Source organism: Selaginella moellendorffii, unplaced genomic scaffold (assembly GCF_000143415.4).
Source record: "Selaginella moellendorffii unplaced genomic scaffold, v1.0 SELMOscaffold_10, whole genome shotgun sequence".
Lineage (NCBI taxonomy): Eukaryota > Viridiplantae > Streptophyta > Lycopodiopsida > Selaginellales > Selaginellaceae > Selaginella > Selaginella moellendorffii.
The window spans coordinates 1375625-1391430 of NW_003314271.1; the positions used below are offsets into that span (position 1 = coordinate 1375625).

The following is a 15806-nucleotide window of genomic DNA, read 5'->3' on the forward strand; positions in this document are numbered from 1 at the left end:
ACCAGAAGAGTAAGATCAGAACCACCGGAAGACGAAGATCGCCCGCCATACCTCCTGAAGAACAAGAAACCCTACAATGCCGAGGGCTTTTAGATTGGAGGGAAAAAGACACGAACCCTAAATTTTGAAAACCACTTAAGTGGCATATTCCAGTATCAAAATATGACGCACGCCTTTCTTCGTTTCTGGATCAATCGCAATGGACGCATTCAACTTGGCTCTTTCCTTGGCATGTTTTCGTCTCGTTATACATCCATCATCGTCCTGCGCATCTCAAGCTCCAGTTCCACTGCAAGAATTGCGTGAAGCGAGTCAAGAAATCGGTGGCATTTTGGATCGCGCAATGTTGTGCGACATCTCGTTCGTGTCGAAGAGGCTGGCCTGGATCGCCCATACAGAATGTCGGGGGCACGAAACGGCTCTTTGATCTGGAATGTTCTTCTCACGGCATTGGCCCAGAGCGGGCATTTTGACGATGCGAAGCGTGTCCTTGCTTCCATGCCCGAGTGGGATCTCATCTTCTACACGGCAATGCTGGTGGCGTTCTCGCAGAACGAAGACCTCGAAAACGCGCGGAAGCTCTTTGATGCGATGCCGGAGAGGAATCTCGTCAGCTGGAACTCGATTCTCTCGGCTTTCTCGCAGAACGGGCATTTGCGGGAAGATTCCAAGTATCTCTTCAATTCGTACGGAAACGCCATGTACGAACAGCTAGAGAATATTCGCAATTGAAATCTGGCGGGGAATGGTTTCCAGGGTCGAATCCTGCCAGGGGTGCGGTGGCGATGGACAAGGCACCGATGCCTCTCCTCTAAGGTATTTCAGGGATGTGTTCTTCCTCTGGCGCGGGCTAGGGTTTATAGAAACGCCGATCTAGGTTCTTTCGTCGATCGATCGCCGGCGGTATGGTGAGCGATCTACGTCTTGTGGTGCTCGTGCTCTTGATCGTGTCGGGACTGGGGATCGGGATGGAACTCCATTCCAAGCTTCCGGAGGTCGATGAAGCTTCAATCCCGGGGATTTTGCAGGCGCATCACCCGATTCTCGAGCTGGAAGAGCAGCGCCTCGATATTTCGTCCCGTGACAGGGCAAGTTCTCCACTTCTATCTCGCTTCTTCTTCCATCTTGTTTCTGACGAGAATTCCAGAATTCTAGCAACGGTGAAGAAGAAGTCAGTGCCTCCGAAGAACGAAGTGTTCCTCTCGCTAGTCCAGACGAGCATATGCAAATGCCGAGGATTGAGTTCCCGGGAAGCGAGAATCAGAGGCTATTCGAAGCAATCTCTCCAGTTGAGGTCCTTCCATCTTGTTTTTCTGAGCTGACGAAAATTTCCAGAATTCTGGCAACGGTCAAGAAGCGAGTGAAGAAGTCAGTGCCTCCACACAGCTAGCGGAAGAACGAAGTGTTCCTCTCGCCAAACGAAGTGTTCCTCTTGCTAGCGCTACTCGAGACGAGCATATGAGGACTGAGTTCCTGGCAAGCGAGAATCAAGACGACGAGAACAGGCACAAGCTCAATCGCAAACAACATCACAACTATGCCGCAGCCTCACTCGGTGCAAAAGTTCTGGGCGTAAACAAGGAAGGCAAGGGTGGTGGCAACATTCTCATCAAGGACAACGACAAGTACTTTCGAAACCCATGCGGCGCCAAGGACAAGTTCGTGATTGTGGAGCTGGCTGAAGAAATTCTGGTGGAAACATTTGTCATCGCCAACTACGAGCTCTACTCGTCCAATCCAAGGGAGCTGGAGCTTCTCGGAAGCCTGAGTTATCCTTCGTCAGGGTGGAAACTCTTGGGGAAGTTCGAGGCGAAGAACGTCAGGCAGCCTCAGAGGTTTATTCTAGCGAAGCAGGAGTGGGCGAGGTACCTCAAGCTCAGGATGTTGTCACATTATGGGACGGAGTTCTATTGCACGCTTAGCTCCGTGGAGGTGTTTGGAGTCGCAATCGGGCGCATGCTTGAAGACTTGATTGGCAGTTCGCCAGGGGATTCCAGCAGTGTTTCCACCACGTCGGTCAACAAGTTCCTCATCGAACAGCTGAAGCAACTAGAAAGCGAGCAGAAAACTTTCGAAGAGTACGTGGAGGTTTCGAACTCCCAGAACACTGCTGCTGTCAATGACTACCAAGAGGAGCTCACCAACGTGATGGAGCAGCTTAAGAGTCTTAACGACTCTGTGCAAGAGCAAGTAAGAAAGCCTTTTCTTATGTTTTCTTCTCTCATTACTTCATCTTTGCAGCACCGTCTTGTGAAGGAGATGTATTCCGAATCCATGGAGGGACTGAGGTTTACTTTTCTCTCAAGCCTAGTGCATTTCTCATGTTTGCTTACTTTTCTTTTGCAGTCTATGTAGGAAGGAAGTAGATCGCATAGCAAATGGACAGGTGCACTCGCTCATGTTGACGTTGGTGGCGATGCTTGTGGTTGTATCCAAGCTACGAATCCTCGTCCGCCTTGCGCTCACAGGGTTTTTGGTAATCCTAGTACTGATGTAAAGATTTTCGAGACTGCTAGCAATTGTTTTTTGTACGCTATAATCCAACTGCACCGTCACAACCTCTGGAAATTAATATTCATTCGGAAGACGGGACCATTTCACAGCCCAACGTGAAAAAAATTGTGTTGGAGGCACAAACACAATCTTGAATACGTCAGTGATGAGCGTGTGGGTGAAAGCACCAGAAGAAATGTCTTATGCGATAGTCTTCCATGCCAAGGAAAGACTTTTCCTGGCATTTTGACTTGCATCAGCACCTACAAAAAAACAATCCAGCCCCGAAGCTACATCAGAACTAGACCATCTTCAGCTTCCTTTTATGAGGTAAGTGGCAATGCCAATGCCCTAGCCATGCACTCTAGACAAGATCCTAGAAAAAGACCAGCTAGTTAAGAACCTGTGCATCCTTCATGCTTGGCAGTCTTTGGTGATGAAAACCTGTCCTCACTCCAAATATCGCAGCCATGGACACCACGTCTGATCTAACTTCAACCGAGTCCTCTCACGCTTTTGAGACGCTGGTGCATCCACAGCACATGCCATGGATTTTCACATCTATCAAACTTGGACATGCAGTGCATTGGTTGTCGCACTTCTAGAACTCGTTCAGTCAGTGCTGACTGCTTGCTGCTCCAGAAAGCTTTGCCTTGCTTGCCACTGCAGTGGTATAAATGTTGTTTCCTGTTTCATTCAGTTCATGAAAACCAATCAAGATAAACATTTATCACATATTGCAAAGAAGATAAGGACATCAAGAAATTATACAAGACACTCCTCAATCTGCTTCCCAAAAAGAAAAAAATTCATTTTGGCCACATATTCCACCTTTAACAGTTTTTTTCCACTTGTATATATTTAGAATATTCTATTAACAAGGTTTAGTACATGTATTTATACAGTGAAAGGGTCGACACTAATTACATAATCAGTGTTAGTCTACATAACAGATAGGGAATATGTTTCGGATGGATAGTGCTTGGATTATAGTGTACAAAAAACAATTGCTAACAATCTCAACATCAGTACTAGGATTACCAAAAACCCTATGAGTGCAAGGTAGATGAGGATTCGTAGCTTGGATACAACCACTCTATGGATTCGGAATGCATTTCCTTCACAAGATGGTGTAGTGATAAAACAAAGGCTCTCAACAAAGCATTGCATGTTAACATGAGCAAATGCATTTGTCCATTTGCTATGTGATCTACTTCCTTCCTATATAAACTGCAAAAGAAAAGTAAGTAAACATGGAAAATGACTAGGCTTGAGAGAAAAGTAGACTTTAGTCCTTACACTCATAATTGGGAACATGCACTCAAATTAAAACTCTAGCTAAAGTTAAACCAAAGTGGTAGATAAAGAAGAAACATTAGGAACATGAGAAGGTGGTTTAAGCTATAAAAAAAAAAAAAAAGTTGGGAAAAAGTAGAAAATAAAGGATTAAATGATAGATTGAAAAATTAACACCTACCCCATGAAATCTCTATTTTGTGTCCAAAGTTATCTCCATAATAATCAAAATTGTCATTACAATCTAGAATCCATTAGAGATTGTATTTATCGTCTTTTAACAACTTCTACTAAACTAAGGGGAATTAACACCTCTATTTCCACACTAAATTTACCAATCATTCCATTATGTATAAATTAAGTATTCTATATGAGGCAATTAATCATCCACTTGAGCCAAGAGGAACATCACCCTTACTGCAATCCCAACTATTGATAAATAACCCCTACTAAGCTAAGTATTGAATTTATCAATCCTTTTATTGTGTAGAATAATGTGCTCTAATACCATATATAGTGCACCCTATTTTTCTTTCTTTAAGCGAATTGGAAAAGGGGCAATTGCTTGATGAAAAAACTTTTAATAACTATTTTATCCTCATTTATCTCCTAAAGTTCCAAAGATTTATGGTGATAGTATATTTAAATTTCATCTCATAATCACATGCACTACTTTACATTGGATTTTTTTTGCATCTAATGGATTGCCCATTGCCTCAACTCCACACTATAATAAAAAAATTTCAATCTATTATGCTACACTCTCTTTATTAAGAACTTAATATGGCTTAATTTAGAGGTGGTGTCTTAGAGTAATATAATACTTAACATCAAGTTCGTAAAAGTTGTTGGTTTTAAGGTTTATCTCAACATTTTCACTAGCAAAGGAAAAAAAACACTTTGAATAGATAATTTTTTTATCATTAGTAAAGTCTACTTTATATATCTACTACAACCACTTCCTCAACTATAGTTACCATCATTTAAAAGTGTGAAATCACTTTCTTTTTCATTTATTTGCATAACATTTCAATAGAAGGCTTTGTTTCAACATGTCTTCCTTCTTTAAATGCTAAAGCTTTTGAAAAGTTCTTTATTACATATACTAAATCTTATATGTATACTTCATAGAAACTCATTTTCCCCTTCCTTAGCTCAAAAGAACACTAACTCCATATAAATGATTAAATTTTCCATTGTACTTTAATCACATAACCACACATTTGATTAGTACATTTATTTGTACTTTTATATGTCCACATTCTAACTTTGGATATTTATTAAAACCCCAAAGGTAGCATCAAAAGTATATTTGCACTTTGGTCCAAGTGCTCCATATGCTCCAGTTTTGATGACCCTAAACCCTATGGTGGTTTATCATAGGATAACCATGGAGCAAAACCTTAACCCTTTATGTGCCATGCCATGTGTCCAAAGGCAATGAAGCAAAACCCAAGTTTCAGAGCCTTGAGCCACTGAATAAAAGGGCAAAGCCAAACTTCTAAGTATGCAAGCAGTTCCAAAAGTATAGTAGGGAGAGTGTGGGGGTTGAGCTCCAGTGGAATTAGTTTGGCCAAGAAAGGCTAGTGTGACCATAGAAGGCTATCCCTATTGGGCGATGATATATCCATTGAGGAGTCAAAAGCTAGAGTGAATACAGATAGACAAGCGAAGTAACATGGTGAAGTGTTCACAAGCTAGCTTTAGCTCCCTCAGAAGATCAAATGGTTAATGCTCCCAAAGTGTGGGTGGCATTACCTACTTGGATATCTAGTGTGGCTTATCATAATTTCACTCTAGCCACATGGCTAGCACCCAAAGGCAGAAGGTGAGGAGAATACCCATGAGGCTCGTATAGAGTTATAGTGTTCCGAAATGTTATCTTAAAGTCCTAGACTATAGAAAGGTAAAGGAGCAATTCTCTAATGTAGAGACTAAGAATATGGTCATATGATGAGGAAGTCCCAAAAGTCAGTAAAACATAGTGGTCGGGCCTGTAGGCCTTGACCCATTGGCAGTGTTAGCAAACACGGCTATGGACGGAAAAGGACTTAGTGGGGACTAAAAAAAGGATATTGGGGAATGTTGTTTCCCATGTATACGGGCATCCTAAAGATGTTAAGGAGTGGATTTGGGATGATCACTCATGGACAGATACTTTAATATTTGAGAAACAGGATTGTGATGTAAGTGGTGTTGGATCACCGGTATGACAAAGTTGAATAGGCATGGCTTTAGCGTAATATGCTAATATGTCAATAGTACCTTTGGATGTCAATCATGGGATTGAACATGTAAAGCACTTGGACCAAATGTAAAAGTTGAATGGCGTGGATGTCATTTTTAGAGCTAATAAGTCCCCAAGTTCAAAATAGAACTTATGGAAGTTATGAGTGAGACTCCTCCAAATGGTTGGAGGTGTGGTTAAGTGACTAAAATAAAATAAAAAATTTAATCACTTACAACCGATAACTTAGTGTAAGGATATAGGTACTCCACTAACTAACATGGTATGGAACTTAAGCTTAAATGTAAATTAGATGCAAAACAAAAACAAACACGCATTTGAAACCCCCTCACATCCCCCCTTTTGAAGAATGTATGCTTTGGGATTTCACCTTAGTCCCAAGAGTTAGTCTCTAGGACAATCATAAAAACTTATTAAATATGGAATAGTGTTAGATTGTAAATTTGGACACAAGAATAACACTGTTGTGTTTAGGACAAATTTTACATTTTGTAAAAATGCCCAACTAGTATATTTAGACACTTTTCATAAATAACCAATAAGACTAGAGGGAAGTAACATATAAAGCATGATCACAAGGGTGTTTAGTGGACATGATAAACTATTATATAGCAATATTAAAAGACTAGTCTTAATATGTAAGGGTTTTTGTCAAACTGATGCAAAACAAAGTAAAAGAGAATTAAAAGTCAAACTGAATATGCTCAATATGAAACATATAGGAGTCATCTGGCTAACTATAGATGCTAAGTTCAATTTAGTAACACTTGAACAAAAAGGGTTAAAAAAAGGACTAACAATATTGATCTCATGCCGTCATAATAGTAAGGAAAGAATATTTAAAAAGACTTGCCCACATGTAATTTTCAATACTTATAGTCACATTCGCAACAACCTTTAACTCAACTGGGGCTTAAAGATTTATGTTTTACATTCCAATACTTAAAGAGGTTCATAGTTGGGGTGAGCACAAGATCCTCAAGTAAAAGTGATTTGGTCAAATGGACCATTATGCTCAATTGGAATTTTAGCTCTTTGGAATTATGATGATTATTAATTTAATTTTTTAAAAAATAATTAAAAATACTTAGACACCACCATTATAAGATAAAGCATTCCTGAGGAGAATATGATCCCTCTAAAAAACCCTTGATCTAGGCCACATTTGTCTACTAATGATGGGAAAAGGAAAAGAAAGAAAGGAAGTGCCAATAAAGCAACAAAACGATCAAAACTCCATATATTACAGCTCTCCACCTTGGCCAATATCTGCAAAGAACATGAGCAAATCACCAAAACAAAAGGAGAACTCAAATGACAGATGCTTGCTCCAGTCTAAACTTTAGTGATCATGCAAGCAAGCAGCATCACCAATTACCTTCTGAATCTCTTCACCAAGCAACTCCTTGGCCGATTTACACGTACAAGTATCTCCAACGGGAGGCACTTTGGGCGATGGTGGCTGTTGTGGCTTGAATGGAGCACCAAAGACTTGGGGACGGGTGCGCTTTATCAACGGCTCATACACCATCATGGTGCCAAGCGTGCAGAGCGTCTCCTCCCGATGGTGTGACAATATCCTGAGCTTGAGATACCTCACTGAGTGATCTGACCTAGGGAGTATGAACACCTGGAAAGCCCCAATATCATCCTTCGCCTCAAGCCTCCCCAAGAGCTTCCATTCCTCAGCCGGATACTCCAGACTTCCTAGAATCTCCAGATCTCTTGGATGGGACGAATCGTCATTGTAGCTGGCAATGAGGATTGCACCTACAAAAATCTCCTTCGAGAGCTCCACAACCACGAACTTGTCCTCGGCACTGCATGGGCTGCTATAGTACTGGTCCTTGTACCTGTTGAGAATGTTGCCACCACCCCGGGCCTCAATGTTTAAGCTCACGACTCTGGCTCCGTTTGCAGCCGCGGCATAGTTGTGTTCTTCGAACCGGACATATGGACCATCGTATTCATACTCGGCAAGGCTAGTTCCCTGCACAATTTGCGTCAAGAGAAACAGAGAGCAATGGAAAGACGTACCGAAGTTAGGATACCCAGTTGAAACACAGAGCATAAGAGCAAGATCTCGAAGAACAGAAGCGCCATACTAAGTCAAAGGATTTAGCCCTTTATAAACCCCGAATAGAAACCGTTGGATCGCTTTGAATCAAAGGGTAGCTATGAAAGTCGGTTATAAACACTAGTGTGTGCCACGTGGTCAGCCATTTGGATATGCCCAGACTGGGAATATGCCAGAGATGCTCACCTCGGAGAACTCGAGAAAACCACGTCTGGATTTGAATGCTGGAGAAAAATCTGAGCCCATCGTCGCTGTGTTCGTTCTCGACGCAGGCATCATGATGTTCCAGGAGAAGGTGTTGGGCTGTTTGATCTCGGCAAAGACTTGCTTGGAGAGATCCACACACCCACACTTCCCATACATTTGAACGATTTGGCATCGCGATCGCGGGTTCTAACGCTGCTGCTAGGGATCGATGGATCTCTTTTCCTTTCACGAGATATCTGGTGGCACAGCACTCCTGCAGAGCTTGGGAGTGGCGTTCCAAAATCCGAGCGACCAATCTTTGGTTCATACAAGATAGGATATTTCACTACTGATTCTTATTTAAATAAGATCGGACCGTCCAATCTGTTTGAAGCTCTTCACCGTTCATGATCTGCGCCGTTCCATAAGGCGCAATAATGGCAGATGGAGCCCATATTCTGCGAGTGGCCGAGCGAGATTGGAGAACACGGTGATCGTCTCGTGATCTTTCATCGCCTTTCTCATTGTGTTCTACTGCTATGTCGCGATCTAACTAAGTAGCATTCCAATCTTTATCTCGCAATCTCGATCACGACCAAGATTCATTCATGACAGTAAAACTTCTCTATCAAAATGTTGTCAGCGCTCTCATGTACTTTGCATCTCAAGTTGGCGCCACTACATACAAAATCCTAGTAAGAAACATTGTATATGTAATAATACAGTAGAAAAAAATTTCAATTACCTTTGTCAAACCATTAAAAATATATTTGGGACCATATACAAGAGCATCGTCCAGGATCTCAAGCATCTGGTGCTGGATGCATCTGGTCGAGACTGGGATCTGTGCGCTCATCAATCCCACAATCAGTTGGATTGGAAAAACGTCCAGCAATTGTGGAGTGGATCATCTTGTTCAAGCTGCTGGCCGACCTTGCAGTGGAGTGGACCACCTTATTCAAGCTGCATTTGCCGACCTTGCAGTGGAGATCATGTTGTCATGCAATCCACCAATAATTCAAAGAACACCCCCGCGCCTCCCCAGATTACAGTCTTTGCAGTTTGCTGAACTCCAATCTCTGAAGAAATCACTCCCAGAAGATAAGGTCCAGTGTACAAAATTCATTTAGTAACCAATGGAATAAAAAAGGAAGTGAAGAAGACTTCCAAGTCTATACATGCTTATTGCATTTGACTCCACGCTGATATAAACACTCAACAGCAAAGCCTTGTTCTTCATCATGACCAAGGCAGTCCTGCTGGTGCTTCAGCAAGCTCTGTCGCCGTGAATGGGGCCACAAACCTCCAATGGCCTAAATGCTCGTGGCCGCCACCACATGTTACAATTGTTTCGTGGGACACAAGGACCCCCATGCTACAATGCTTAGCAACTCATGAAAATTCATCATAGCGTTGGATTCACAAATGTGAGCTGAGAAAACTCCAGACATATGAGCGTTCTTCTTATCTCTTGTAAGTCCAGGCTAAGCAATGTTGCAACATGAGATCGGAGTCAGTTGGTCGACACATCAAGAGGCCCTCTACAACCTGGAATATATCGGAGTCCCTCATGCAACAATTTTCAAGAAAATATATTTCAAAGATGTCTACCAAGGCTATTGAGGCTAAAATCTGAAGGCCAAGGGAGGTTGGGAAACTATATATACTAGTTCTTTTGATTGTTATAGTTTTGGTACATTGAAAACTGGCACAACTAGATCACTGTCTAGATTTGGAATATAAAAAATTGCTATATTCCACTTTAAGAAGAATTGTGGAAGTAATTATAAACATCAATCCTTTTGTATGGATCATCATGTCTAATTCAAGAATCTTCACTCAACACTAGACCTTGTAAACTCTGTTTTGTGGTCTATCGAGTGGAGGGATCAGCTCTCAATGATGAGAGAATTGAGAAACCACTTAGTATAATTTGGCTCCACTGTGGCTAAATGCTCTATTATTGTGTAAGATAATTTTTTATTTTCACATTGATCACAAATAAAACAGCAAATCTCTCATGACTTCTAACTTGCAGCTAGGGCTTTATACTTCCAGAAGGAGGTGTTCTCATTAATATTGCCTCTGCTTGCAAGTTCTTGAGGTGGAGGTGAAGAGCTTAGACCACTTTTGAGCTCACATGTTGAAAAGTTGAGATCATGATTTGAGCTTAAATTTCAAATGTACTTTAATATAAACATTATAAACATTTAAAAATTAAGGTTCAACCTTATATTTTAACATATTTTTGCATTATATATAAATAAAAATATTTTGATAGAGACTTCTTATTCAAGAATTTAAATATTTACTAATATAAAATAATATATAGGTTTTTTAGATATTTAAATAAAATAGAATTAGTTTGTAGAAAATCCACTTTAAATTTGTACAATTTTCTTTCTGGATTTTAAATATTAAAGATCTATCAGAATTTAAAAATTATTAAGTTTGAATTAAGATTCTTTTGCAAGGTCATGTATCTATGAGACATATATAAAAAATATAGGCAATATTATGAAGATAACACTTGCAAGTATTTGAAATAAAAGTATATCATTCTAGTAATTATATAAAATATAAAAGTTTATATTTATTTTGTATAGTTGGCATTGGTGTTATAGCAAAACAATCTACACCATCTAAAAAATCTTATTTACTTTCGTTCCCCATGGAAATATGGGGTTAGAATAAAAGTAGATTTGTCACCGTGGATTCAAGTTTAACACTTGGCCCTCAGAAGCCCCACACATATTATATTGGATATTGCTAGCATTCAGTAGATTGCTTATTATCTCAACTCCATACTACAGTAAGTAATTTGAACTTATTGTGATGTGCTCTCTTTATTAGCCACTTGAGCCACTTCACTCTAGACATGGTGTTTTGGAGAAAAATAATATTTAACATTTGGCATGTGAGGGTTTTTCACTCTAAGATCTGTGTTAACATCTTCACTAACAAAAGAAAAATAATGTTTTGAGTGGATAGTTTTCATATCACTAATAGAAGCTCAAGGAGTGTAGCATTTATGGCTCCATAAATGTGTCATGGACCACCTCTTCCATTGTAATTGCCACTATTCTAGTGGGTGGAGTCACTTTCTTCTTTATTCAATTGTATAACATTTTAGTAATCTTACACCAGTTATGGATGTCCTTCTTGGTTTGTATCCTTTTCATTTTGAACTGACAAAAAGTGATAGTTCAAAGAAGATGTTGCTATTGTATGTGGATAGAAGTTTGCTCACGGGTTTATGCAAAAATAAGCCCATATCAATAGAGAGGTAGGAAACTAAAAATCATAGCAAACAACTTTAAATACCACAAAATCCCTCCCATTGGAGCCCAGCTTGCCAATCAAGAGCCCTAAAGCTATTGCCCGGCCTGCCACAATGATTGAATCTATGGGTGGAGTTGGAGTTGGTAGATTTGTGGCTAATATTGGAGTGGCATCTCCATTAGAATTACAAATGATGACGATTAACTTTTGCTTCACATTTGCTTTGGTATAAGCATAACATAACACTTTGATCAGAGATCCAAAAACTCAAATATCTTTGAATTTAAAATGTTGTAAATCCTAATGCTGTCCACCTTCACCCACACTCAAACATTTAACTACACCAGTGTTGGTATGAATCATAGCCTCCAATGATACAAAGCCAAGACAAATATCAAAACGTTGGCAAAGAAAACTTTATGAAACAAAACTAAGAGAATGAAAGCGGTGAGTGATCTTGGTAATGTAAAAGAAACCTCTCCATTTGGTTGTCTTTAGGTTTTAGAATCCTATGCTTTTATCAAGGTTTATCAAAAGCATAAAAAACTATGTTCTACAATCTTAAAAGTTTGTATACACTGAATTCAAAATCATACTCAAAGTTATTATATAGAGTAACTTTTGGCAAAACAAAAAGAAATATCACCTCAAGTATATGCCATTATGTGAAAGGTAGGAATGATTTTATTCTAGGATCTACTATCAATTAGTTACTGCAAAATAAATTATAAAGTGGAATTGTCTTTTTAGTCTTAAATATTATACACATATTTAGTACATGATAAAAGCCAAAAATCATCATAATGTTTTATACTTATATCAATATATTCCATTTGTGTACTCCCATCTATCACCTATTGTCAATTATCTATCTACTTCTTGATAAAGAAGGGACCAAGCCACCTGAGGGAGAACTTCATAGGTGGAGTAAAATCTTGGAGCATCACAAGTTTTCCTACCAAAAAGAGCTTGCCTTGTTAGAACTAATCTTGCTGGCCTTTATACTTTCACTTTGTGGTGAGAAGATGCTTTGCCACTATGCCTCGCTACTCTGCCACTGGATATCACTGCTCATCAAGCTGGAGAGAAGATCCTATGCTCAAGCTTGTCTACTCCTCCTCAGTAAGCTGAAACTTTGTTGCATGTTGCAAAGTGAGCTAAAGAGAAGGTACTTGGAGCTCAACTGGAAGAACAGCCTCATCTTCCCCTTGATCAGCATTTGAAATCTATATTAATTCAAATTAATGAGTATCATCCTTATCCATCTTCACATAGCAAATGTTAGACACACTTCATTCGTCATTTTTATCCCCTCTTTGAAGGAAAGAAAGCTCTAAAGCATTGATTTTATTTGTTTTTGTTGTATTTGTACTTATACAATTCATATTGTTCATCCTCACTTTAATACTATTATCATTTGTACTCACTCCATAATTCATGTCTTTTATACTTGCTTCAATATCATTAACTCAACTTTTTTCCATCATTTGTCCTCCCTTTTACCCCCTCATCTGAAAAAAAAAAAGTTTGAAGTCTATATGGAAAGAGGAAAAAGTAAGAAAAATGAGGAAAAAATAAAATGGAAAAAGAAAAAGTGGGTAAAGAAGCACTAAAAGAGAATTTTTAGCAATTGTTAAAGGTAAAATAAAAAGAAAACCTGGGGACGGGTGCGCTTGATCAAGGGCTCATACACCACCATGTGCCAAGCGTGCAGAGGGACTCCTCCCGGTATCCTGTGCTGGAGATACCTTACGGAGTGATCTGTCCTAGGGAGTATTAACGCCTAGTAAGACCCGATATCATCCTTCGCCCCAAGAGCTTCCACTCCTCAGTTCGAGAGCTCCACAACCACGAACTTGTCCTCGGCACTGCTGGTCCTTGACCCCGTTGAGAATATTGCTGGGCCTCCTTGTTGAAGCTCATGACTCTAGCACCGTTCAGCCGGACAAACAAACCCTCGTATTCATTCGAGTTCACCATGCGCTTATACTCAGCAAGGCTGGAACTTTGGCTCCGACATTAGATTCCCCACGAAGACCATAGAGAGACCTGCTTCCTCCTGTAACCACCAAAACATAACAAGAATCTGAAAAGGGTGACCTCTCTTCGTTTACTCCTTTACACTAATTTGCACAAGAATAAACCATCGCCACCTGCAATAAACAAATCGCCAACATTTCACGACAAATTGATCGATCTACAAACTTCGAAACGACAAAAGCTTGTCTCTGCTGCTCCAGTCCTCCCCAGTCAGTATGAGCATCACCAGGGAGAGACGACTGGGCATTTGGTCTTTGGCCGCCATACTGGACTTGCCTACATAAAAGAAAAGAAGAGAGAGGCTATATAAGAAAACGACTTGGATTGAGAGAGAACCAGACCTGACCTCCCCCTTAGATGGAAAATATCGCCTCAGCGACAGGCAGCTTCAAAGACAATCAAGCGAAGTGAGCACGAGAAGGAAACATAAAGTATGATAATCTTACTTGCTTTCCAAGAGTCAATCATACTCTTTCAGTCCCTTCATCACCTCGTAGTCCTTCAAGATGGGTGTTCAAATCGTCAACCATGCTTTATAGACATGCCAAAGAGAAAAGCCAGTATAAACCGCCAGCGTGTGGATTATCGCCTTGAATCAAGAGGTAGCTATGTGGATCACCACCAAACATACGATAGTACCCATCCACGGATACACGAGAACGGCAGACACTAAAACCAGGACAGCAATAGCAACATACAACACGTCGTCAGCCATCTGGCTCTTGAGTAGCCTGGAAGAGGGAAGAATTTAAGAAGACAAAGAAGACAAATATATAAGCTATGGAAAACAGACTAACCTTAACTCTTCCTGCAATTTGTGGATTTGTGTGGCATCCTGGAAATGGAAAGACTGTGAGCAACCACAAAGTCGACAAGAAAACATTCTTACTTGCTGCTGCAGCTCACAGTAAGGTTGAGCTTCTTCAATCAATCCTTCAAGGCCGGAACCGAAAATTTGCAGATGATTCAACGTACAGTAATACTCGTTCCCATAGTGGGACAGTATTCTCAGCTTCAGATACCTCGCCCACTCCGGCTTCGGCAGCACAAACCTTTGAGGTCGACAAATATTCTGTGCTTCGACATTTCCCAAGAGCCTCCAGTTTTCTGTAGGATAGCTGAGGGTTCCCAGAACCTCTAGTTCCCTTGGATTGGACGAGTAGAGCTCGTGATTTTCGATGACGACAGTATCCACCAAGACTTCTTCTGCAAGCTTCAAGACAAAAGACTTCTCCTTGGCCTTGCATGGGCTGCGAAAGTACTTGTCCTTGAGAAGATTACCTCCATCGCTGCTTGAGGTCACTATTTGAGCACCGTGCGAGGCTGCGGCAAAGTTGAACTCCTCACCCCCGGGCTCGAGCCTGTGCTTGATCGTGGTGTTCCACTTGTCACTTCCGCTTGCCCACGACACCATTCTTTTGTAATCCTTCAAGCTAATAGGTGTCACCTTTTTCAGTCGTTTGCGGACAGCAGTATTCTCCATAGGCTTCTCATGGTTCTGGAAAAGTTCAAACCAGCTCAAACGAAACAATAAGAAAAAACTATCATGGGAAAGCCTACCTCGGCAGCGGCTAGAGCGGTTCGAGCCGATAAGATCTCGACTCCATCCAACTCCACCGAAATCTCGGCTTCATCGCGCTCCAGACCCCCGAAATAAAGCTCCTCGGACTCGAGAATCTGGTGCTCCGCTTCCGGAGAGCTTTGCCCGTGCCGAGATCGCTTACCATCGCAAATCTGCGTGATCGAAGAATGGAGCCCGGTCGCCGATCTCGACAGCAGCAAGATTACGAAGAGCACGCGCGGCAGCGCCGGAAGGCGCGCCATCAACCCTAGCTCGGCAGCTCGGCGCCCTGATGTCTTCCCGCCGGATGTTTGAAGTAGGAAGAACCCTAAAATCTCTTAGGATACTTTCTGCGTTCGAATCCGGCCAAGCGCAGATCACATGCTCGAGAAGCACCGGCTGTTTGACCTCGGCAAAGACTTGCTGCGAGATCCACACGGCCATACATTTGAACGAGCAGATTGCCCAGAGCATCATCACTAATTCCTATAAGATCAAATGAAGAGAGCAAAACCCTTTTATAAAATACTATCTTGTAGCTTGATCGCTTGGTTCGTCAGTGGAAATTTCGTGGAGCACCACTCTCAAGCTCTGTTGAGCTTTTTAGGCAAGTTGCCTAACCG

General features: G+C 41.0%; 2 protein-coding genes across 2 annotated transcripts; one reads left to right on the forward strand and one right to left on the reverse strand.

Moving 5' to 3' along the window:
• The first annotated feature begins 905 nt into the window (after window positions 1-905).
• On the forward strand, window positions 906-2568 carry LOC9650127 (SUN domain-containing protein 5). The gene is made up of 4 exons (XM_024673356.1): window positions 906-1193; window positions 1336-2190; window positions 2242-2288; window positions 2347-2568. The coding sequence occupies exons 1-4, from the start codon at window positions 906-908 to the stop codon at window positions 2495-2497; spliced, it is 1341 nt and encodes a 446-aa protein (XP_024529124.1). The 3' UTR covers window positions 2498-2568.
• Window positions 2569-14170: 11602 nt separating this feature from the next.
• LOC9650128 (SUN domain-containing protein 4) lies at window positions 14171-15446 on the reverse strand. Its single transcript, XM_024673358.1, has 4 exons — window positions 15183-15446; window positions 14512-15120; window positions 14420-14457; window positions 14171-14353 (listed from the first exon to the last, which is right to left on the reverse strand). Exons 1-4 carry the CDS (start codon window positions 15444-15446, stop codon window positions 14218-14220), a joined length of 1047 nt encoding a protein of 348 aa, XP_024529126.1. The 3' UTR covers window positions 14171-14217.
• Between the last annotated feature and the right edge of the window lie 360 nt (window positions 15447-15806).

What these genes read in the sequence shown, in the direction of transcription:
- LOC9650127 (XM_024673356.1), top strand. Translation starts at nt 906, where the DNA reads ATGGTGAGCGATCTACGTCTTGTGGTGCTCGTGCTCTTGATCGTGTCG. An exon ending in ACGACTCTGTGCAAGAGCAA is followed by an intron (nt 2,191 to 2,241) that starts GTAAGAAAGCCT and finishes TCATCTTTGCAG; the next exon opens with CACCGTCTTGTGAAGGAGAT. An exon ending in GAATCCATGGAGGGACTGAG is followed by an intron (nt 2,289 to 2,346) that starts GTTTACTTTTCT and finishes TTTCTTTTGCAG; the next exon opens with TCTATGTAGGAAGGAAGTAG.
- LOC9650128 (XM_024673358.1), bottom strand. Translation starts at nt 15,446, where the DNA reads ATGGCGCGCCTTCCGGCGCTGCCGCGCGTGCTCTTCGTAATCTTGCTG. An exon ending in CCGCTCTAGCCGCTGCCGAG is followed by an intron (nt 15,121 to 15,182) that starts GTAGGCTTTCCC and finishes GAACTTTTCCAG; the next exon opens with AACCATGAGAAGCCTATGGA. An exon ending in AAATTGCAGGAAGAGTTAAG is followed by an intron (nt 14,354 to 14,419) that starts GTTAGTCTGTTT and finishes TCCCTCTTCCAG; the next exon opens with GCTACTCAAGAGCCAGATGG.